This window comes from Epinephelus moara, chromosome 16 (genome assembly GCF_006386435.1).
Source record: "Epinephelus moara isolate mb chromosome 16, YSFRI_EMoa_1.0, whole genome shotgun sequence".
NCBI lineage: Eukaryota > Metazoa > Chordata > Actinopteri > Perciformes > Serranidae > Epinephelus > Epinephelus moara.
Window position 1 is genome coordinate 142,221 of NC_065521.1, and position 23,474 is coordinate 165,694.

Consider the following 23,474-nt stretch of genomic DNA (forward strand, 5'->3'; position numbering starts at 1 on the left):
GGTGATTTATAAATAAAGTTTTTAAATACAGTCCGCCCTAATATTTATGCCCATGTCCCGTTAAAGGTATTTCAGCACCTTTAACACCACAATTCTGAAAACTTACAGCTCATGTTTGAGACACAAGACTCCAGGCTGCTGAACGCTGAGCACAATTTCACTGTTTTCACTAAAAAAGACATTTAAAATCACATTTTTTAAAACTCTAAGCACAAATCATCATTTAAGAAAGTTTGGTAACCTCGAAAACACCAGCCTTCAAAATGCGACACCCTAATTATGACTCAATTTGGTTGTGAAAGTTAAATTGTTGTTACTGTACCTGGTGTTACTGTAATTGAAGCATTCACTGGCACAAGAATTTCCTTTGGGATAAGTAAAGTTATATTGAATTGAATCAATTATGTTGTGTGCACAGGATAAAAAAAATCATCTTTCAGGACTCAGGCAAACACCGAACAAACAAACCCTCAAGGCACTGGACAAAATCTATTGTACAAAGTGATTAATGATCTGGCTGCTCCACCTTTGAAAGAGTTCATACACCAGAAAAAGAATTAGGGGATCACCAAAATCAGTAGGATTTATCCTCTGGGGAACATGAACGTCTGTGCAAAATTTCATGGCAATGCATCCAATAGTTGTTTAGATATTTCAGCGAAAACCATGTATGTTAACCTCAAAGTGGTGCCAGAGGAAGAGTCAGGGGATCACCAAGGTCAGTCAGATGTATCCTCTGGGGAACATGAACGTCTGTAAACAAATTTCATGGCAATCCATCCAGTAGTTGTTGATGTATTTCAGTCAAAACAACAGATGTCAACCTTGTGATGGCAACAAAGGAAGAGTCAAGGGATCACCAAGGTCAGTCAAATGTATCCTCTGGGGAACATGAACGTCTGTAAACAAATTTTATGGCAATCCATCCAATAGTTCTTGATGTATTTCAGTCAAAACAACAGATGTCAACCTTGTGATGGCAACAAAGGAAGAGTCAAGGGATCACCAAAGTCAGTCGGATGTATCCTCTGGGGAACATGAATGTCTGAAAACAAATTTCATGGCAATGCATCCAATAGTTGTTGAGATATTTCAGTCAAAACCACAGATGTCAACCTTGTGGTGGCAACAAAGGAAGAGTCAAGGGATCACCAAGGTCAGTCAAATGTATCCTCTGGGGAACATGAGCGTCTGTAAACAAATTTTATGGCAATGCATCCAGTAGTTGTTTAGATATTTCAGTGAAAACCACAAATGTTAACCCCATGGTGGTACCAGAGGAAGAATTACGGGATCAGCAAAATAAGTAGGATTTATCCTCTGGGGAACACGAATGTCTGTAAACAAATTTCATGTCAATACATCCAATAGTTTAGATATTTCAGTGAAAACCACAGATGTTAACCTCCTAGTGGTACCAGAGGAAGAGTCAGGCTATCACTAAAGTCAGTCGGATGTATCCTAAGGGGAACATGAACGTCTGTAAACAAATTTCATGGCAATACATCCAATAGTTGCTGAGATATTTCAGTCAAAACCACAGATGTCAACTTTGTGGTGGCAACAGAGGAAGAGTCAGGGGATCACTAAAGTCATTAGGATGTATCCTCTGGGGAACATGAATGTCTGTACAAAATTTCATGGCAATACATCCAATAGTTTAGATATTTCATTGAAAACCATATATGTTAACCTCATAGTGGTGCCAGAGGAAGAGTCAGGGGATCACTAAAGTCAGTAGGATTTATCCTCTGGGGAACACGAACGTCTGTACAAAATCCAATAGTAAGAATAAGTCCAGAATAAGTCATTCTGGATGGTGACGGTAAAGGAACGGCCTTAAAGTGTTTCAAAAATGTAAAGATTTCATCCTCTGGGGAGCATGAATGTGCTAAGCCAACAGATAAAGATTTCGGCCTGATGGTGGAAGGTTTAATGGTCACAAAACTCATTAGGATTCATCCTCTGGTGGGCAGGAATGTGGATGGAAATCTGGCCAGTAAATTGAGAAAACATATTTATCTTTGAGCCCCTTTTCGAAAACATGCTCATAAATCTGAGACTGAAATCCAAGACGTCGTCGTCTCCAGACAAATTCACTTCCCTGAGAATCATCTCAAAGCAGTGACAGACAGATGAGAGTTTCTGAGGTGGGGTCGGGCTGCTAGCAGTTTATTTCCGTCAAGTCCCAGCATCCTCTGGGAGAGTCCCGACAGAGAGGGACCCACCCTCTGGATTACAGAGGTGAGCTGTGTAATTTAACGTGTTAATGACACGCTCCTCCAAACAGCTGTCATTAAAGTCATAAATCTGACGCAGTGTCACTCTGCATCTGCTTTTTATTTCTTCCACTCTCTTTTTTTAAGTTCTTCACTCCCGCTTCACTTTAACTTGCATTTGTGGATTGCACGGCGAACTGTGTTCACAGACAGTAGCCGCTCTGAAATGTTCCTTTTATATCACACTGGGCTGCAGATGTCACTGAATAAAAATGATGATTCTTCTTCAAAACGTCACTCAAAGGACGTTTCATCCCGTCTGTCACAATCTGATTTGCCTCAGCATCTGCGAAATCCCATCTGTGAATCCATCCATATGTGTGTGTGTGTGTGTGTGTGTGTGTGTGCTACATATGAAATAATTGGCTTTGACAGCAGCAAAGAGAATCAGAGCGCTGCTGCCACCTACACAGAAAACATATCTGAGCAGATTTCTCTCATTTCAGAGGAGGTCGACCTGCAGCGGCGGCTGTTTCTGCAGGATTTAGCTTAAATACTGTAGAAACTGCACACGATCACTCTGCTGAGAGTCGAGTTTGGACGTCTTTGCATAAAAAACATGCTTAAATCAAATGGTTGACAATAAGATAGGTGGGTTATTCCTGTTTTTATAGTATGTTATTTATTTATGTTGTATACATGTCTCTAGTTTTCTCCTTTGAAACAAAAAGTCGATAAAATGTTATGTTATGGAACACTACGGACAGGAATCGAGAACCACTTCCAAACTCTACGATCCATTGGAGTCATTGATGCATGTTTTTCTGACAGTTGCACATCGCAAAATAATGACATCGAACTCATTTGAAAAGCTCAGTCATCTGCAATAAGAGATAACTGCGTCTGGCGGCAGGTGGCTGTTAGCAGTTAGCTTCGCTGCCATTCAGCAGTAAACGAGCGGAGCTAACTGCTAACAGCCACCGCTGCAACTAACAAACCCCACAGATCCATTCAGCAGCTCCAACATCCACAGTCAGACACACACAGCTGGTTATTTACCTCTGAGTCACAGCTCACAACTCGCACCAACGGCTGATGCTGCTCCGGTGTCAGTCTTTTTGCTGCCGCCGACTATTCACTGGAGTTTACCAGCCTGTCGCTCCGGCAGGATTTGAAGATCATCACAAGCACGGCCGTTGTCGATTTTCAAAGTCCCATAGTTGACCACAAACATTTTCATCACATCTTATCAACAAAAATTAAAAATTTCGTCTTAGTTTTTGTTATCAAGATTTATTTTTAACCAGTCACAGTCTCCTTTTCGTCGATATAATGGAAGCAAACATGACCCGCTTGTTTACTTTAATCCAGTTTTACTTTGTTTTGGGTTATGTGTCCAACTGATTCTGGGGAAACACTGCAATGTCCAGCAGATCTGAATGTGCTTTTTGTCTGAACAACCGCAAAGTCTCAAGGTGCCTGCGTAAAGTCGACAAACTAATGATAACACCATCTATATGACTTAAAGACAAGAGTGTCTCCCAGTGTCTCAAACCCAAAACAAAGTAAAACTGGATTAAACTAAACAAGCGGGTCATGTTTGCTTCCATTATATCGAACTCTCAAGAAAGGAATGAAAGCACCTGTTGTTCTATTGCTCTCTTAACTCAGAAAAAAATACCATGAAAAACAAAAAAAAAAATTACCGTGAAAAACAGAAATAAAATTGCCATGAAAAACCCCCAGAAAAAATTACCCCGAAAACCAGAAAAAAATACCATGAAAAACAGAAATAAAATTGCCACAAAAAAAAATACCACAAAAAACAGAAACAAATTTACCCCGAAAAACAAACAAAAAAATTACCACAAAAAACAAACAAAAAATTACCCCAAAAAACAAACAAAAAAATTACCATGAAAAACATTTTAAAAATGACCACAAAAAAACAGAAAAAATTACCCCGAAAACCAGAAAAAAATTATCATGAAGAACAGAAAAAAATTGCCACAAAAAAAATACCACGAAAAACATTTTAAAAATGACCACAAAAAAAAACAGAAAAAATTACCCAGAAAAACAAACAAAAAAATTACCATGAAAAACAGAAAAAAAATACCACGAAAAACAGAAACAAAATGACCACAATAAAACAAGGAAAAAAACGAAAAACAAACCAAAAAAGTACCAGAAAAAAAATTACCACGAAAAACGGAAAAATAAAAAAATTACACTGAAAAACAGGAAAAAAATTACCACGAAAAACAGAAAAATAAAAAAATTACAACGAAAAACAGAAAAAAAAAAAATTACAACGAAAAACAGAAAATAAAAAAAATTACCCTGAAAAACAGAAAAAAAAAAATTACCCTGAAAAACAGAAAAAAAAAAAAAATTACACCGAAAAACAGAAAAATTAAAAAATTATCACGAAAAACAGAAAAATAAAAAAATTACACCGAAAAACAGAAAAATTAAAAAATTACACCGAAAAACAGAAAAATTAAAAAGTTACCACGAAAAACAGAAAAATAAAATAATTACACTGAAAAACAGAAAAATAAAAAAATTACCCCGAAAAACAGAAAAATAAAAAAATTACTCTGAAAGACAGAAAAAATTACTCAATTAAAATTTTTGTCAAGTGAATGCAATACGCTTCGGTACAAAAGTCCGTCCTGTAGCTTTAAAGCCTAGCTTGATACAGCAGGTTTTATTTGCTAATGTCAGTCTGCCTCACCTCTCACCTTCAGCTGTCATACTTGCTGCTTCCTCACATTTTGGTGGTCAACCTTCAGAGACCTGATCACATCTAGACTTGAGACTTTAAGAAGACTCCAGACTAACTCTTAAAGACTTTCTTTTTGACTTCACATTACTTGTTGATGGCTCTGGCGCCCCTCTCTTCCTCCCTCTCCCTCTCAGTCTCCCAGCCTGTAATTAAAATGATAATGAGCCACGTTTCAAACGAAGCCTCAGCCGTGACGTCAGCAGTGACTCTCGGTTCACCCCGGCACACTGCGGGCAGGAGGAAACACTGCCGGATTAGCCTCCGCCTGAACCGGCTCAGTGTGCTGCAAACCCCCCGAACACACTCCACACTGAGAGTGTGTGTCTGTGTGTGAATGAATGGTGATTTAAAACCAACGGGGACATCAGCACATAGGTGGGATTTTCGTTTTAATAGAACGACTTCATTTCCAAAGTGGTGATTGATCCATTCTCAACAAAAGAATAGAAATTATGATGTTTTTAGTTTGGGAATAGCAGTCAGCGTGCTGAATGAGGGATATTATCTCTCTATGTGTGCAACATCATCCTAAATCTACCCGGCTCTTACCTCAGGTCTCACGTGGGGATTTCGGGACAGTGTTGTTGGGCGAATCATTAAAACAGAACCAAAGCAGAGGTTAGAGTCGATCAAGACCAAGGCAAGAGCTACGACAAACACAAACTCATATTGAAGGAGTTTAGATTGGTCTGGGACGAGGTCTTCATCACAGCTGTAGGCAAAGACCAAAGAAAACTGATGAGGATGATTATTTCCTCGCCCCTGTAGCGAGTGAATCTGCCTGTAGTGAAACCGGGGCTAACTGGTGCTTCCTCCTCAGGCTCCACTTCACTCAGCTGCCCCACAGACCCGCTGCTGCTTCCCACTTTAACCTGAATAACAAACCGGAGCTAGCTGGGAGCGACCGGAGGGAAGCACAGCCAGTTAGCCTCCGCTAGTCTCTGAGCTAGCCCCGGCTCTCCGTTGGGATCCAACCGGAGCACCGAGCCCTGGTTTGTTATTCAGGTTAAAATGGGAAGAAGCAGCGGGTTTATCGGGCAGCTGAGTGAAGTGGAGCCTGCGGAGGAAACACCGGGACCGTCTGGATGTAATAGTCCGTGGAGGTGCTGCGGTGCTCGGCTGCACAGATAGGAAACCCCTCGGCTGACAGGATGTACCACTCTCTCACTCCGCTCTCTCTCACGCAGGCGCAGAACGTACGTGCTACTTGGCCGTCGGATGTAGTCCGTGTAGTGTGTTCAAATGCAACTGACACAGGGCGACGTGAGGCGACGTAGACGACGCAACAGTTGGCTTTCGTCGGCGCTAGTTCTTTGATGTCGGTTTGGTGTGTCCGCACCTTAAGGACACCCTTTGGCATCTCTATATGACGCATCCTTTAATGTCTGTATGTGATGCACAGCTGTCTCCTGGGTCAAACTCCTAACACAAGGTTAAAGTTGTTAGGTTCAGGCAACAAAAGGGTCAATAGCCAGAACAGTCCACAGGGGCCGACGGACAGTTTTATCGTCTATTTTACATGTACAGTGTGAGCACATAAATCCTGAACCTTGGCTTTACACCACAGATGATTTACTCGTACAGTAGGAGCTAACGTCAAACAACATTTCTCAAACGGGCTCAAATCATACAGTGTATGCAGAGCTTTAGAAAGACTGAGATCAGAGTGGATCAAGATGAAAGCGAAGACTGACTCAAACAAGAGGAAATCAGAGAGCAGAGCGGAAACTAGACAAGAACAAATGAAATCAAGGCGGCTTTATTGTCAGCAGACAGACTGGTTTTTAAGTCTTAAAGCCTCTGTTGACTCAACACAAGCTGCTGTTCCCAACAGTAAACAGTAAACTGAGCTTATGCAACAAGTGATTGTGTCTGCAGCACGTTGGACACAAGAGAAGAGAGACGCTACGGACGAAACATCAGAGGAAATACAGAAAACCTGCACGAAACAATTCAAATTCAAAAACTCAGATTTGTTAGTGTTGATATTCTTTGAAGGATTTAAAACCAAAGCTTGTTGAATTGTACTAACTGTGGTCGTACTCTGGATAGAGAACACACGGCACATCAGTCAAATATATTTTCCTCCCATCAGACAAAAGGTTTGTGCCGTTGACAAAAATCCGACAAGCTTTAAAAAAATAAAATCACTCTAGCACATTAACGTCGCTCTTGTTCTTGGGCGCTCAAAGCTTCTGCGTGCTCAGCGGGAAACGTGACAGCCCTCCATTTTGGACGGCGACGGATGGAAGCGCGAGGGATTATCATCCAGGAGAACACACAGATAAAACATGAAATCCCATTCACGGCCACCCACGGAAACACACAGAGAAGAAGGTGGAGAAACAAAAGGAGCAGATGAAACCTCTACGCTCTGTCAGCGGTTTGAAAAGGAGACACTGAGGATGAATATTTATTGTAGCTGTGAAATAAACTTACTTACAGGCCTGGGTTTGGGAACAGAAGCTGTGGAGTAGAGAGGGTACAAACAAGTCTTAAGTGACATTTCCCCTCCACAAAATGATCATTATAGAGAATATCTACGGGGGTTGGTGAGGCTGTGCATCAATAAAACCAATAAACCAATAACTCAATGATTACTTCACCAGATGCTGAGGTTTAAGGCTTGTAAAACTATGTAAAACAAAGGATAAAGAGCCAGAAGGTTCGGATAGGGCGGGACGGAGGAGAGGCAGATGGGTCAAACCAACACATTCCCAACTCGTCAAATACTGATGTTGGTCTTAAACAGTTGCCCTAAACGTTGAACTATGATGCACTAGATACCCCTCAAACACTTGTCTTTATCTGGACACATTTTCCCCACAAATACAACATGCTAACGTTATTAGCACAAGCCTATGGCATTTTACATTGTATAAATTAGCCTAGCAGCTAGCAGACTTTTCCTCTTCTCATATAAAACCAGGGACAACAGCAACATTTAACAAAGGTAACGTTACATAATTTGGCTCCATTACAACTCACAAGGTTCACTGACAAAACACTGATACTAGACACGTTTTCCAAATATAACATGCTAACGATATTAGCACAAGCATGTGGCATTTTACATTGTATAAATTAGCCTAGCAATTAACGCAGATTTCCACTGCTCATATGAAGCCAGGATAAATCACACACAAGACTAGACAAGCTTTATTTCCACTGAAGGAAATGGTTTCAGCTTACAAATATAGACAGTAGGTCTGTGTTGCCACGTTGTGAAGTTACATTTCTGGGGAGTTGCACATCAGGCTACAGCGTAGGGTACTACGAAGGCTCTATGTCGACGTAGAGCCTACACCATAGCTATGGCGTCGATTCAACGCAGATGTATAAATTCCGCCTTCAACGCTCAGAGGCTCATCTGTATGAGTAGGAACTGATAACAATACAGATACCAGCGCTTGTGGACAGACAATGCCACAGTTTTGAGCCATTATATGTTAAAACTTCAACCAGTTTCATGCCAAAACATTTTCCTTGGCAGCGTTTTCCACAAGCACGTTCATAGCGTCTGGCTAGAGACCAGAGGTTATTCATGGTTAGACGCCTGTTTTGTCAATCAAATATACGACAAACCTTGGAGTGCTATATTTTGTTTTGTTCAGAGAATCAAGGATTTTCCGGTCAATATAATCTCACACATAGAAGAACAAATCTGAGAGCATGACAGGTGAATCAAACGATAACTAAACACAGAGTTTGATGACACTGTGAAGTACCGTGGGATCATAGGAGTTGGTGTCTTTATTATACAATACAATAGTGCTTTTCCAATGCTCTTCAGCAGCCAAAGGTCATGCATTATGCCTTTTCAGAATATACTCTGGTTATTCACAGGAAATGTGCAGTTTCTGCTTGACTACTACTACTACTACTACTACTACAGACTGTTTCCAAAATTAACTTAGAACACTGGTAAAAACTAGATTTATGGCCCCACGGTTGTATGACTCCGCCCACCAGTCCAGTGTCTCTTACAGTTTCCATCCATGTTTCACAGACATGGATGGATGCTTCACACACAGAAGATCTATACAATCAGCACAGTTTCAAGATTAGAGTCACCAATTCAGTATCTGACCAAACATCTCCCCTTCTGTTCCTGAGATATGACGCTGAGTAATGGACAGAAAAGTGTTTTTTAAGATTATAATTTGACATTTGTGTGAAAATTTTGTCCTAATTTACGTATGAATTCTTGAGCTATGGCCAAAAACATGTTTTGTGAGACCTTGACCTTTGACCTTTGACCACCAAATTCTAATTCATTCATTCTCAAGTCCAAGTGGACATTTGTGCCAAATTTGAGAAAAATCCCTCAAGGCCTTCTTTTGATATCACGTCCACAAGAACAGGACAGATGCAAGGTCGCAGTGACCTTGACTTTTGACCGCCAAATTCTAATCAGTTCATGTTTGTGCCAAATTTGAAAAAAGAATGACCTCAAGGCGTTCTTAAGATATTTTTATTTCCAGGATGTGACAGACAAGGTCACAGTGACCTTTGACCTATGACCACCAAAGTCTTATCAGTCCAGCCTTGACTCAGGGTGGACGTTTGTGCCAAATCTGAGAAAAATCCCTCAAGGCCTTTTTGAGATATTGTGTTCATGAGAGCAGGACAGATGCAAGGTCGCAGTGACCTTGACTTTTGACGACCAAATTCGAAATCAGTCCGTGTTTGTGCCAAATTCGAAAAAATGTCCTCAAGGTGTTCTTAAGATATTTTTATTTCCAGGATGGGACAGACAAGGTCACAGTGACCTCTGACCTATGACCACCAAAGTCTAATCAGTCCAGCCTTGACTCAGGGTGGACGTTTGTGCCAAATTTGAAAAACAAAACAAAACAAAAAAACCCAGAATAAGTTCAAATTAAAAAGTCCTTAAGGTTGTATCTGAGATATTGACTTCATACAATTTTAAATGCAGGAAAACATTTTACTAGTTTTTACTGCTGTCCCTGAAAGAAATTTACCTGTGGCTCACCTGTACAGACACATTTGCAGTACAGTGATACAGTGACAACATGATACATATGTTTAGAAAAAATGGCTATCCAGAAGGAGTTACAAAATGAAGGAATCACAAGGCTTTTAGATATGCTGTATCATTTGCAATTTTATTTACGCACAGCCACGTTCAGGCGCTGAAATGAACAGTTTTAAACAGTTTTAACTTGATTCCTGCACCTGCGCCTTGAACCAGTGATGTTTCGTCCATAAGCCTCGTTCTCCGGCTCCAGATATGTCTGATATGAAGATAAATCTGTAAACACGCGCTGTCTTTCACATCCAGACAGTTTAATCCCAGAGGAGAGATAAAAAGAAAAAAAGGTCTTATTTCAGGAACACAAAGTACATGGTACAATTACACCAGACAAGTAAATAACAGTAGGAAAATAACATTTTCCTCATCAGTGATTACACTTTGACATGACAGCGGCTCTGAGTTACGCAGACCATAATAATAAGATGGGAGGCAGTTTAGCTGTAAACACAATGACTGCAGAAAGGTAAATATGGCTCGAGATGGAGAAGGCCAGTAAACAACAAGGAGGAAACATGTACTTTCTGTTGCTGGAAATAGTATTTAAGACAGCTTAATGTACTACCACAACTACCACTGAGTGTTCCTTACATAATTCCTGAAAGATATTTATGAGATTACATAACTTCAAATGGAAAGCCTTGCTCAGATAGATAGATAGATAGATAGATAGATTTTTAGTCTCCAAACATAAGTGTTTTGTAGCGACCTGTCTGCATTTTTTTATTCAGCTTTTTAGGATCCAAACATGGGTGTTTTGAAGCAACTCATCTGTGATTTTCCAGTGGCTTTTTTAGGCTCCCAATGTGGTTGTTTTGCAGTTACCTATCTTTTTGCAGCTGCTTTTTTGTCTCCAAACGTGGGTGTTTTGAAGCAACCCATCAGTGTTTTTCAAGCAGCTTTTTGGGCAACAAACACTAGTATTTTGTAGCGACCTGTCTGTGTTTTTTTGGCAGATTTTTAGGCTCCAAACATGGGTGTTTGTAGCAACCCATCTGTGTCTTTCCAGTGAATTTTTTAGTCTTCAAACATTGGTGTTTTATGGCAAACTGTCCGTCCATTTTAATTGGTGGGAGTTTTTTGTAGCAACCTGTCTGTGTTTTTCCAGCAGCTTTTTAGGCTCCTGACGTAAGTGTTTTATAGCGACCTGTCTGCATTTTGTTGTTCAGCTTTTTAGGCTCCAAACGTGGGTGTTCTGTAGCGACCCCTCAGTATTTTTCCAGTGGCTTTTTAGTCTCCAAACATAAGTGTTTTATAGCGACCTGTCTGCGTTTTTTTATTCAGCTTTTTAGGCTCCAAACATGAGTATTTTATATTGGCCTGTTAGGTGTTTATTCATTGACTTTTTAGGCTCCAAACATGGGTGTTTGTAGCAACCCATCTGTGTCTTTCCAGTGAATTGTTTAGTCTTCAAACGTTGGTGTTTTATGGCAAACTGTCCGTCCATTTTGATTGGCGGGAGTATTTTGTAGCAACCTGCCTGTGTTTTTCCAGTGTTTTTCCTGTGTTCTTTAGTCTCCAAACATAAGTGTTTTATAGCTAACCTGTCTGCGTTTTTTTATTAAGCTTTTTAGGCTCCAAACATAAGTGTTTTATAGCAACCTGTCTGCGTTTTTTTATTCAGCTTTTTAGGCTCCAAACATGGGTGTTTTGTAACAACTCATCTGTGATTTTCCAGTGGCTTTTTTAGGCTCCCAATGTGGTTGTTTTGCAGTTACCTATCTTTTTGCAGGTGCTTTTTTGTCTCCAAATGTGGGTGTTTTGAAGCAACCCATCAGTGTTTTTCAAGCAGCTTTTAGGCACCAATTACTAGTATTTTGTAGTAACCTGTCTGTGTTTATTCATTGACTTTTTAGGCTCCAAACATGGGTGTTTGTAGCAGCCCATCTGTGTCTTTCCAGTGAAATTTTTAGTCTTCAGACATTGGTGTTTTATGGCAAACTGTCCATCCATTTTGATTGGTGGGAGTGTTTTATAGCAACCTGTCTGTGTTTTTTTGTTCAGCTTTTTAGTCTCCAAACATAAGTGTTTTATAGTGACCTGTCTGAGTTTTTTCGTTCAGCTTTTTAGGCTCGAAACGTGGTTGTTTTGTAGCAACACATCTGTGTCTTTCCAGTGAATTTTTTAGTCTTCAGACATTGGTGTTTTATGGCAAACTGTCCGTCCATTTTGATTGGCGGGAGTGTTTTGTAGCGACCTGTCTGTTTTTTTATTCAGCTTTTTAGGCTCCAAACATGGTTGTTTTGCAGTTACCTATCTTTTTGCACCTGTTCTTTTGTGTCCAAACGTGGGTGTTTTGAAGCAACCCATCAGTGTTTTTCAAGCAGCTTTTTGGGCAACAAACACTAGTATTTTGTAGCGACCTGTCTGCATTTTTTTATTCAGCTTTTTAGGCTCCAAACGTGGTTGTTTTGTTGCAACCAATCTGTGATTTTTCTGTGGCTTTTTTAGGCTCCAAACATTGGTATTTTATGGCGATCTGTCTATCCATTTCGTTCAGCTTTTTAAGCTCCAAATGTGGTTGTTTTGTAGTGACCTGTCTGTTTTTCCAGCAGCTTTTTAGGCTCCAAATATTGGTGTTTTATGGCGATCTGTCTGTCCATTTCAATCAGCCTTTAAAGCTCCAAACCTGGTTGTTTTGTAGCAACCTGTCTGTGTGTTTATTTATTGGTTTTTAAGGCTTTAAATGTGGATGTTTTGGAGCATCGAATTGGTGGGGATAGCACCAGGACTTTGTCCCCTGAACCTTTTTTTAAAGCCCAAACATGATCTTTTCCTGACCATAATTAAGAGGATTCTGTGCCTAGACCTAACCACGTTAACCAAGACACTGATAAAACATTAAGTTGACTCTGCACCTTTATCCCATCGTACCCCTGTCTCAGCTTCCCTGGTTCTGTTGCGCCCTCCTCCCTTCAGCCAACACCGGACTGACATCAGATTCCACCCTCCACCTTCTTCCTTCCTTCCATCCCTCTATCCCACGGCCCTCCTCCCTCCCTAAACAAATATAAAGATGGTATTGGCGGATTATTTTAGAGGCAGAGAAGCTGCATTGAGTCAAATTTCACAGTTTTTGATGATATCCAACAAGTTGTAAGTTGTAGCAGGTCTGCAAAGTGCATCATGCAATATAAAGAATTTACTTCATTTTGTAAGTAATAAAGTACATCTCTGTTGATAGTAACTTCAGACATGATACACTGTATAAGTGGCACTTGGCCGAGCTGCTGGGAATTCCCCACCCTGATGAAAGCTTTCGAAACCAAACACGAGCCAGACGACACACAAGTTCAATTACAAAGAGTTTAATCCCAAAAATACTTTACTTTTTTTCTCCTCCATTTTGGCATGTAACACATTGTTTGGTCTTGCTGTATCTTGGCTGTAACACTACACTGTATAATTTACATTGTCTGAAGTCGTGGCTGTCATGCAATGTTGAACACAGCTCGACTGATTACTGCAGGGGAAAGGATGCCACGTTCACGTCCGACTGATGTCTGTTTGGACTGCGGAAAAAAACATTCACGTCTGCCCGCTTGTGGTTATTATATATGTGATATATGGGCATTATTGTAGCATTCCAAGATATTGAATTATCAAATTCAACTGAAAACACAATCAACTGTACTTGAAGAAAACAAAGACAAACATGCTGCAGTTTATCATTTAAAATCCGTTACGTGTGGACGCTGAGCTGCAGCAACAAAACCCTGTTCCTTGACGTGAACGCGGCATTAGACAACAGTCCGTGTGAGACATTCAACAGTCCTGTCAGTTAAGACAAAATGCTATATTCTGTGGCTTCTTACGCACTATTCTGCAAGCTGTCAATCACGTGGGTGGAACGTTTCCCCCCACACACACACAATCAATCAACCAAAGGGAAACTTGATGATTAAATATCATTCAGTAAGAGGAAAAGTCACTTTGAGGAGCAGCAGAACAGGTTCCAGCCCGTTGGTTTGTTTCATCGTTACAGGAAGACACTTCGCTCCTTGTCACTGCCAGCAGGTCGACACTACGTGGGATGCACTCAGGACTCTTTCTCAACAACTCCGAGGAACGGATAATACCAAAACTAGGAATTATTTGGGATTGAAGTGAAACAGAAGCTGATTTTGTCTCCAGTTCTTGGACCCAAAATCATAACGATGTGTCGTGTTTTGGTGTGAGCTGCCGGGGGAAAACACTCATGGAACTTTGACGTTAGTTTGGAGAACTTGTGATGAGATGTAACTACAAAATGGCACAAAGACTTATATAAAACAACCATGAGAAAAAAGACAATCTGATCATGAAGGTCCGATGGGAATTTAGCAAATACCGGCAACTCATTACGCAACTAGTCGTTACTGTTCTTGGAAGAAACGTGGCGACGCTGCACCCAGGTTGAAAACAGAGCGCTACATGTGCTTTTAAAGCTTGTTGTAGATCAGAAGTGAACAGTCAGACGACACAACATCAGACCTCCAATATGGCTTGCAGGGGGAGATGTGACAGGAGGTTCCTCTGGGCAAGACACTGTCTCAAAGTGCAAAGTAAGCAAAGGGTCAACGGGTGAATTTCATCATCTTAAATCTTACTCTTCTTTTTCAAATGTATAGTTTCGATCTATAGTGTTGGTGCCACACATATTTACATCAAATGCAACATAAAATAATCTTATAATGTAGCTTATCATTGTCTCAACCTGTCAGCAACGAACATAGAGCCCTTTTTATCGACCATGAACCATCAGCTTTTCAAGTTTGATTCTGAAAACATATTCCTATAACGTCAAGACTTCAGTGACCTGATTAACACCTGACTATTTAAACCCTCCAGAATAAAGTGTTGGCATTGTACGATTCTGCAAAGCATGCATACGTCACATTTGGTGGTGGATGGAGTAACACTTACGTAAGACACCTGCCAAGCTGCAGACCACCGTTCAAGACGAGCAAACAACAAAACCGGTTGTGTTTAAGCGAGTCATAGCTCGGGCTTCCAGCTGGTTTTAAGTCACCAAATGTGGGCGTTTGTTTAAGAAGACAAACGGAGATAGTGCCCCAAAAAGTGGCTGATTTTTAAAGAAATATTGCTGCATTTCCTGTCAGGGAAAGTGCTTTGAAAAGTGTTTGTTTTTTACTGAGATATCGCTGCATTTCCTGCTGTGATTGTGCCATGAAAAGCGGTAGTTTTTAAAATCACGATGCTGTGTTTCCACCGCATATACTGCCCTGAAAAGCATTTTTTTTTACGAAGACACTGCTACATTTCCAACTGGGAAAGTTGATTTTTAAGGAAACATTGCTGCATTTCCTGCTGTTATGGTGTCCCAAAAAGTGGTTGAGTTTTTACTGGGATATCACTGCGTTTCTTGGCGGGATAATGAAACGAAAAGTGCTTCTTTTCTACCGAGACTGGACATAGTGTGCCGAAAAGCATTTTTTTTTACTAAGACATTGCAACATTTCCAACCAGGATAGTGCCCCAAAAAGTGCTTGTTTTTGCCAAGATATCACTGCATTTCCTGCTAGAGATAATGCTTGAAATGTGGTTGATTTTTACCAGTACACTGCTGCATTTCCAGCCAGGATAGCGTCACAAAAAGCAGTTGTTTTTTTTTAAAGACACAATGCTGTATTTCCACCGGGGTTAGTGCCATGAAAAGCATTTTTTTTACTAAGAAATCGCGACATTTCCTGCCAGGNTTTTTACCAGTACACTGCTGCATTTCCAGCCAGGATAGCGTCACAAAAAGCAGTTGTTTTTTTACAGACACAATGCTGTATTTCCACCGGGGTTAGTGCCATGAAAAGCATTTTTTTACTAAGAAATCGCGACATTTCCTGCCAGGATAGCGCCACAAAAAGCGGTTAATTTTGAGAGAAACATTGCTGCATTTCCTTCTGTGATAATGCTCCAAAAAGCTGGGTTCTTTTTTTTGTTTTTTGTTTTGCCAAGACATCGCTCTATTTCAGCCGGGATAGTGTCCCAAAAAGTGTCCGTTTTTTACCGACATATTGATGCATTTCTTGCAGAAGATAGTGCTTTGAAACGTGGTCCTTTTTTACCGCGACATGGCTGCATTTCAAGCCGGGATAGTGCCTCGAAAAGAGGTTGATTTTTGCCAAGATATTGCTGCATTTCCTGCCAGGATAGCGTCATGAAAAGCAGTTGTTTTTTTTAAAGACACAATGCTGTATTTCCACCGGGGATAGTGCCATGACAAGCATTTTTTTTACTAAGACATGGCGACATTTCCAACCAGGATAGCGCCCCAAAAAGCGGGATATCACTGCATTTCCTGCTGGGATAGTGCCACGAAAACTGCTTGCTTTTTACCGAAACATCACTGCATTTATAGCCAGGACAGTGCCCCAAAAATCAGTTAATTTTGAGGGAAACATTGCTGCATTTCCTTCTGTGATAAACATTTTTTTGACCAAGACATCGCTGTATTTCAGCCGGGATAGTGCCCCAAAAAGTGGCTGTCTGTTACCAAGATATCGATGCATTTCTTGCAGGAGATAGTGCTTTGAAAAGTGGTTCGTTTTTACTGCGACATGGCTGCATTTCCAGCCGGGGATAGTGCCACGAAAAGAGGTTGATTTTTAAGGAAACATTGCTGCATATGCTGCATCTGTGACAATGCCACGACATCGCTGCATTTCCAGCCAGGATTGTGGCCCCTGAACTGATTATTTTGAGCCAGACATTATCTTTTCTCACCAAGGGTTTTTTGGTCCCACACTTTAACACAGCGCTGCTGACACGTAATAAGACAAACTTTCAACATATTCGCTTGCAAAAAAGCACAATGCCAGCATGTTTTCTGGTGATTTTCATCCCAAACAATCACCTTCAGTGTGTTATAAGTAACGACACAATGCGGGGGGGGGGGATGGAAGAGACAGAGAGGGAATCATCTTTGGTGTGACACCACCTCACAGCATCAGTGCATCCCTAACCACATTTACAACAGTCTCACATCTGTGCTCGGCACCAACGCGGCAGCAACAAGGCGCTCTGCCAGTGGATCCATACACTCCATATAAATGTAGACGTCCCTGATGACACTGTCCTATTAATAATGCTACATCAGGGACTCGCTGCCGGGGACTTTAATCTGCCTGTAAAGAAGGTTTAAACTGTCGATAGATGTTCACAGGAATGTGAGATTCTTATGATCATTTTGTGACTTTGTGTCATAGCTGTCCTGCTTCATTATGTCCCTCTGTAACATTCACATACAATCATACAGACCATAATGAGTTCAGAGTGACATTGTTTAGCTTATAGCATCACTATAAATATATTCCCGTCATATATGAGGCTTGCAGTGTGTCAGTGGGGATCAATAATCATATCTATGCGTCATGGTTTGCTTCTATCTGCTCCTAATAATTCCATCACTGCCTCTTCTTCTTCTGCTTCAGTGACTTCCTCCTCTTCACTATCATCTCATACAGCTTGTCCATGCCCTCATCCAGCCCCTCTCCGATGATGGCGCAGGCCGGCTGGACGTGGTACGGGGTGGAGGGGCTGAGCTCAGCCAGAGCCAGCTGCCTCTCTATCTCCCCGACATCCAGCGCCCGGGGCAGGTCCTGCTTGTTGGCGATGACGAGCAGCGGGGTCCCCTGGTTCTCCGCGAACCGGGTGATCTTGTGCAGCTCGGTCCGGGCCTCCTCCAGCCTCTCGGCGTCCACGGAGTCCACCACGTACACGATGCCGTCTGTGCAGCGGCTGTAGGGCTTCCACAGGGGCCGCAGCTTCTCCTGGCCCCCGACGTCCCAGAAGTGGCAGCTGATGCCCCTGGAGGCCCCCGCGCCGCCCAGCCGGATCCTCTCCGTGTTGAAGCCGATGGTGGGCACCGTGTTGACGAACTCGTTGAATTTCAGCCGGTACAGCACGGTGGTTTTACCCGCAGAGTCCAAGCCGAGCATGACTATGTGCAGGGACTGGAAGGCACCCAAATTGGAGAAACTGTTCCCCATGTTGCAGCCTGGGGAGGAGGGACAGTGCGCGCTCCCACAGCCCCGTTATCACCGCAGGAGATGCTTAAATGTCCCAGGAGTGATCCATAGCGGGTGATGCAGATCAGAAGGTCGGCAAACGCGCACACACGCCCGCTCCCGCGCCTCAGCAAATGTGGAGGGCGCAGCCCCTCGTTGCGCGGCGGCACTCCGGCAGCCAGACAAGCCGCAGCATCCCTGGACTCACTCCAACAGCTCCGGCGCGTCCGGAAAACAGTCAAATCATCACGCAAACAGCGGCGCATTCACCGCGCGCACCGCTATCCAAATGCGCAAATTACGCGCGGCCAAATGTCACATCATGTCTCCGCATCTGTCCCCCAAGTGCGTAGTCTTCATGTAGTAACACAAGTGATGGTGTGTGACGCGTGGACCAGCCTCTAAATGTTGCCATGAAAAGATGCGTCAAGCTCAAGCAGAACAACACAAAATAAGACTTCCGGTGAAGCAGTGGCGCCTACAAAATAAAAGCCTCTCCTGCTCTGATCCTGTAAAAAGCTGCAGTGAGGTCGGAGAGGGTTTTATCCTGAGCAGTGTTCACTCATGTGCTGGCTCTAGTGTTTCCTCTGCGCACCGAGCTGCTGAGACTCTCACACCTCTGCTGACACCTGGTGGTGAAGTGAGGCAACGACGCTCTTCACACAGCAGCTGAAGGAAACATGACAGTGGGTCTGTGACAGAGACCTTCGACCATGACCTACTTGTGATAAACGGAGGAAGTGACAGGAGCTTTTACCTTGATGAGGAGGTGTGGTTGACCCTGTGATTGGTTGTCCTTTGGTGGACATTGAACAGACCCAAACCAACCCCATAACACACCTTTAAAACAATCCAGTCTGAGGGGTTTCTAAGCACCTCCCTCCACACCAGGTGCTCCTCCTCGCTGAGCAGTGCACCTCGTTAGTGAACGCAGCACACCTGGGCGCAGCTACAGGAGAGGGAGCACATGAGAGAAACCTCTCCAAACACACCAACAACACCTGACAACAGTTTGTCCTCAAATTAACTTAAAGGAAATTATAACGTACAAAAGATAAGTGATGTCTTCATGCAGCAGCTGAAGCATCCACAGTCAGCAGCCTGGTCATTTAAAGTTACCGCCACTAGATGGCAGCAAAGTATCGCATAACAGAAGGAGCTCCGCTGCAGTCACAGGAAACTGAGCACTGTCTCTGCGTCATGATTTACAGTTTCAACATGTGAACAGTGATGCAGATGGTGCCGTGTGCACAGACACAGTTCACACTCATGATGTTATTGCATTCACAAATTCTCTTTTTGAAACTGTAAATTAAAATGCAGAGACAGTGTTCAGTTTCCTGTGACTGCACAGGAGCTCATTCTGTTATGGGATGTTTTGCTGCCATCTAGTGGCAGTAACTTTAAATGGCCATGCCGACCATGTCCAAAAAACATTAATAAAATGACTGAAAAAATATTAGTTAAATATCCAACATAAATATTAATAAAATTTTAATAAAGGTCTGACAAATGTGAATAAAATGTCCAATAAATATGAATAAAATGTCTGAAAAAATATTGATCAAAAGTTAAAAAAAAAAGCCAATAAAATGTCTGACAAATGTGAATAAAATGTCCGAAAAATATTAATAAAATGTCTGAAAAAATATTGATCAAAAGTTAAAAAAAAAAGCCAATAAAATGTCTGACAAATGTGAATAAAATGTCCGAAAAATATTAATAAAATGTCTGGGGGAAAAAAATGATAAAACGCCCGGAAAAATGTTAACATAATGTCTGAAAAAATTAATAAAATGTTCTAAAAAATATGAATAAAATGTCCCAAAAAATAATAAAATGTCTGACGAAATATTAATAAAATGTCCAAAAAATATTAATAAAATGCCTGAAAAAAATTAATAAAATGTCCTTAAAATTAAAATAAAAAGTCTGACAATTATAAATGAAATGTCCCCAAAAATATTGATAAAATGTCCCAAAAAATATGAATAAAATGTCCAAAGAAATAATAAGAAAATGTCTGAAAAAATTAATAAAATGTCCTAAAAAATTAATAAAAAGTCTGACAATTATAAATGAAATGTCCCAAAAAAAGTCAATAAAATGTCTGACAAATGTGAATAAAATGTCCAAAAAATATTAACATTATATCCGATAAAGTAATTAATAAATTATCAGTAAGTAAGTAATATTAATAAAATGTCCAAATAAATATTACTAAAATGTCTAAAAAATACAAATAAATGACAAAAAAAAATTAATAAATTGTGTGACCATGATATTGATAAAATGTCCGAAATATATTGTTTATATATACCGCCCAAAAAAATCAAGAAAATGTATGAAAAATATTGATCAAATGTCCAAAAAAAAAATATTACTAAAATGTCCTAAAAATATTAATAAAATATATGAAAAAAAAGAATAAGCTGTCCAAAAAATATTATTAAAATATCTGAAAATATGAATAAAATGTCCGAAGAAATATTAATAAAATGTCAGAAATATACTAATAAAAAGTCCAAAAAATCTTAATAAAATGTGTGACAAATGTGAATAAAATGTCTGAAAATATTAATAAAATGTCTAAAAAAATACAAATAAATGACGAAAAAATAAAAAATAAATTGTGTGACCATGATATTGATAAAACGTCCGTAATATATTGCTTATATACCGCCAAAAAAAATCAATAAAATGTGTGAAAAATATTGATCAAATGTCCAAAAAAAATATTATGAAAGTGTCCAAAAAATATTATTAAAATGTCAGAAAAAAATATTAATAAAATGTCCCAAAAAATATTTATAAAATGTCCGATAGAGTAATTAATAAATTATCCGAAGTAATATTAATAAAAAGTAAGTCCAAGTAGTCCAAAAAATAATATTAAAATGTCCAAAAACATATTAATAAAATCTCTGAGACATTATTGATAAAATGTCAGAAAAAATATAAATACATTGATATGGTTTTACTGTAGGTAAACGTGGACCCCTATGACTTCAATTCATCAAGATTTGTTCCCGGTTTTAAAGTCTTTGTTCACCATGGAGGCGTGGAAGAAAAATACAGTTTATTTTCATGAATTCACTGTAACACGAGGTGAGTAATTGATACACAGAATATCATCTGGGGGGTGAAGTGTTCCTTTAATGTTTCCCATTAATGCTGCGCTTTGTGTTTGAGGTTTTGTTTTCAAATGCTGGCAGAGGGAGTGCAGTATTTTCTCATTTGGATCCAGCCATAATGAGCCATGTTTTCTGCTGTGTAATTTTTTATATTTAGTTTACTTTCATCAGTTCAGTTTGGCATTAGCGCCATGCTCCACTTTGTGTGTCAAATTAAAACAAACTGGAGATGATGCCCAGCTGGCGTTCACTTAGCTCTGTGTCTGTGTCCCAAAATGTAATGGATATGTTTTTGTTTTCTGCTGTGTTCTTAGAGCTGTTTTATTCTTATCCACAATTAATTTTTCTCCAGCTGTGAGCTGCTCCTCTGTTTTATTTTATGCACTGCATTGTGGGACGGCGTGTTCGAAATCAAAGCTTTTTTGGATTACAAACTGACAGCCTTGAGTCTACTACTTTATTTTGTATGCATTTGGGACACCGCTTCAGACACAACACAGAGCGGGCGAACGCCAGCTGGGCATCATTTCCAGTTTGTTTAAATTTGACACACAAAGCGGAACATGGCTCTGATGCCAAACTGAACTAATGCAAGTAAACTAAATATAAGAAAATACACACCACCAGAAAACATGGTTCATTATGGCTGGATCCAAATGGGAAAATATGTGCTGCACTCCCTCTGCCAACATTTGAAAACTGTAAAAGAAAATAAGGTTCAGCTGTGTTTAAGGCTGCACACACAGACAGTGGTTCAACATGTTTATCATATGGCTGTTTCTGATATTTACCTTTTTCTAGTTCAATTTGAGGCGTCTTCTCTGCATTTCAGCAGGTTTCACTGTCTGTGCAGCTTCTCACCACAGCTTCGTGCAGCCACACTGCCTGCATGAGCACGTCTGTGTCGTGGAATCTCTTGTTTGTTCGTTCTTGTTTTTTTCAGTGTCCATGTTAACAGATTAGAGCAATCACACTGCCCGCATGAGCACGTCTGTGTTGTGGAACCTCTTTGTTTTTTGTTTTATCGATGCCAGAGATTAACAGATGACAGCAGCCACACTGCCTGTGTAAGCACGTCTGTGTCGTGGAACCTCTTGGTTTTTTGTTTCTTTGATGCCTATGTTAACAGATTAGAGCAGCCACACTGCCCGCATGAGCACGTCTGTGTCGTAGAACCTCTTCGTTTTTTGTTTTTTTCAGTACCCATGTTAACAGATTAGAGAAACCACACTGCCCACATGAGCACGTCTGTGTTGTGGAACCTCTTTGTTTTTTGTTTTATCGATGCCAGAGATTAACAGATTAGAGCAACCACACTGCCTGTGTAAGCACATCTGTGTCGTGGAACCTCTTGGTTTTTTGTTTCTTTGATGCCCATGTTAACAGATTAGAGCAGCCACACTGCCCACATGAGCACGTCTGTGTCGTGGAACCTCTTGGTATTTTTTGTTTTTTTGATGCCCATGTTAACAGATTAGAGCAGCCACACTGCCCGCATGAGCACGTCTGTGTCGTGGAACCTCTTTGTTTTTTGTTTTTTTTCAGTACCCATGTTAACAGATTAGAGCAGCCACACTGCCCGCATGAGCACGTCTGTGTTGTGGAACCTCTTGGTATTTTTGTTTTTCGGTGTCTAAGTTAACAGATTAGAGCAACCACACTGCCCGCATGAGCACGTCTGTGTTGTGGAACCTCTTTGTTTTTTGTTTTATCGATGCCAGAGATTAACAGATTAGAGCAACCACACTGCCTGTGTAAGCAAATCTGTGTTGTGGAACCTCTTGGTTTTTTGTTTCTTTGATGCCCATGTTAACAGATTAGAGCAGCCACACTGCCCACATGAGCACGTCTGTGTCGTGGAACCTCTTGGTATTTTTTGTTTTTTTGATGCCCATGTTAACAGATTAGAGCAGTCACACTGCTTGTGTAAGCACGTCTGTGTCGTGGAACCTCTTTGTTTTTTGTTTCTTTGATGTTAACAGATTAGAGCAGCCACACTGCCCACATGAGCACATCGGTGTCGTGGAACCTCTTGGTTCTTTGGTTTTTGATGTCCATGTTAACAGATTAGAGAAACCACACTGCCCCCATGAGCATGTCTGTGTCGTGGGACCTCGTGCTTTTTTTTGTTGCTTTTTTTTCTTTGGTGCCCATGTCAACAGATTAGAGCAGCTACAGTGCCTGTGTGAGCAGCCAGTCTGTGTCATGGATCCCCTTGATTTTTTGGTTTTATTTTGTTTTTTTCAGTGCCAGTGTTTACAGATTTGAGCA

The 23,474-nt window shown here is 40.7% G+C and overlaps 1 protein-coding gene across 1 annotated transcript; it reads right to left on the reverse strand.

Moving 5' to 3' along the window:
* Positions 1 to 16,751: 16,751 nt before the first annotated feature.
* Positions 16,752 to 18,580, reverse strand: arl4ca (ADP-ribosylation factor-like 4Ca). Its single transcript, XM_050064214.1, has one exon. It carries the CDS (start codon positions 18,049 to 18,051, stop codon positions 17,467 to 17,469), a length of 585 nt encoding a protein of 194 aa, XP_049920171.1. The 5' UTR covers positions 18,052 to 18,580; the 3' UTR covers positions 16,752 to 17,466.
* Positions 18,581 to 23,474: the final 4,894 nt, after the last annotated feature.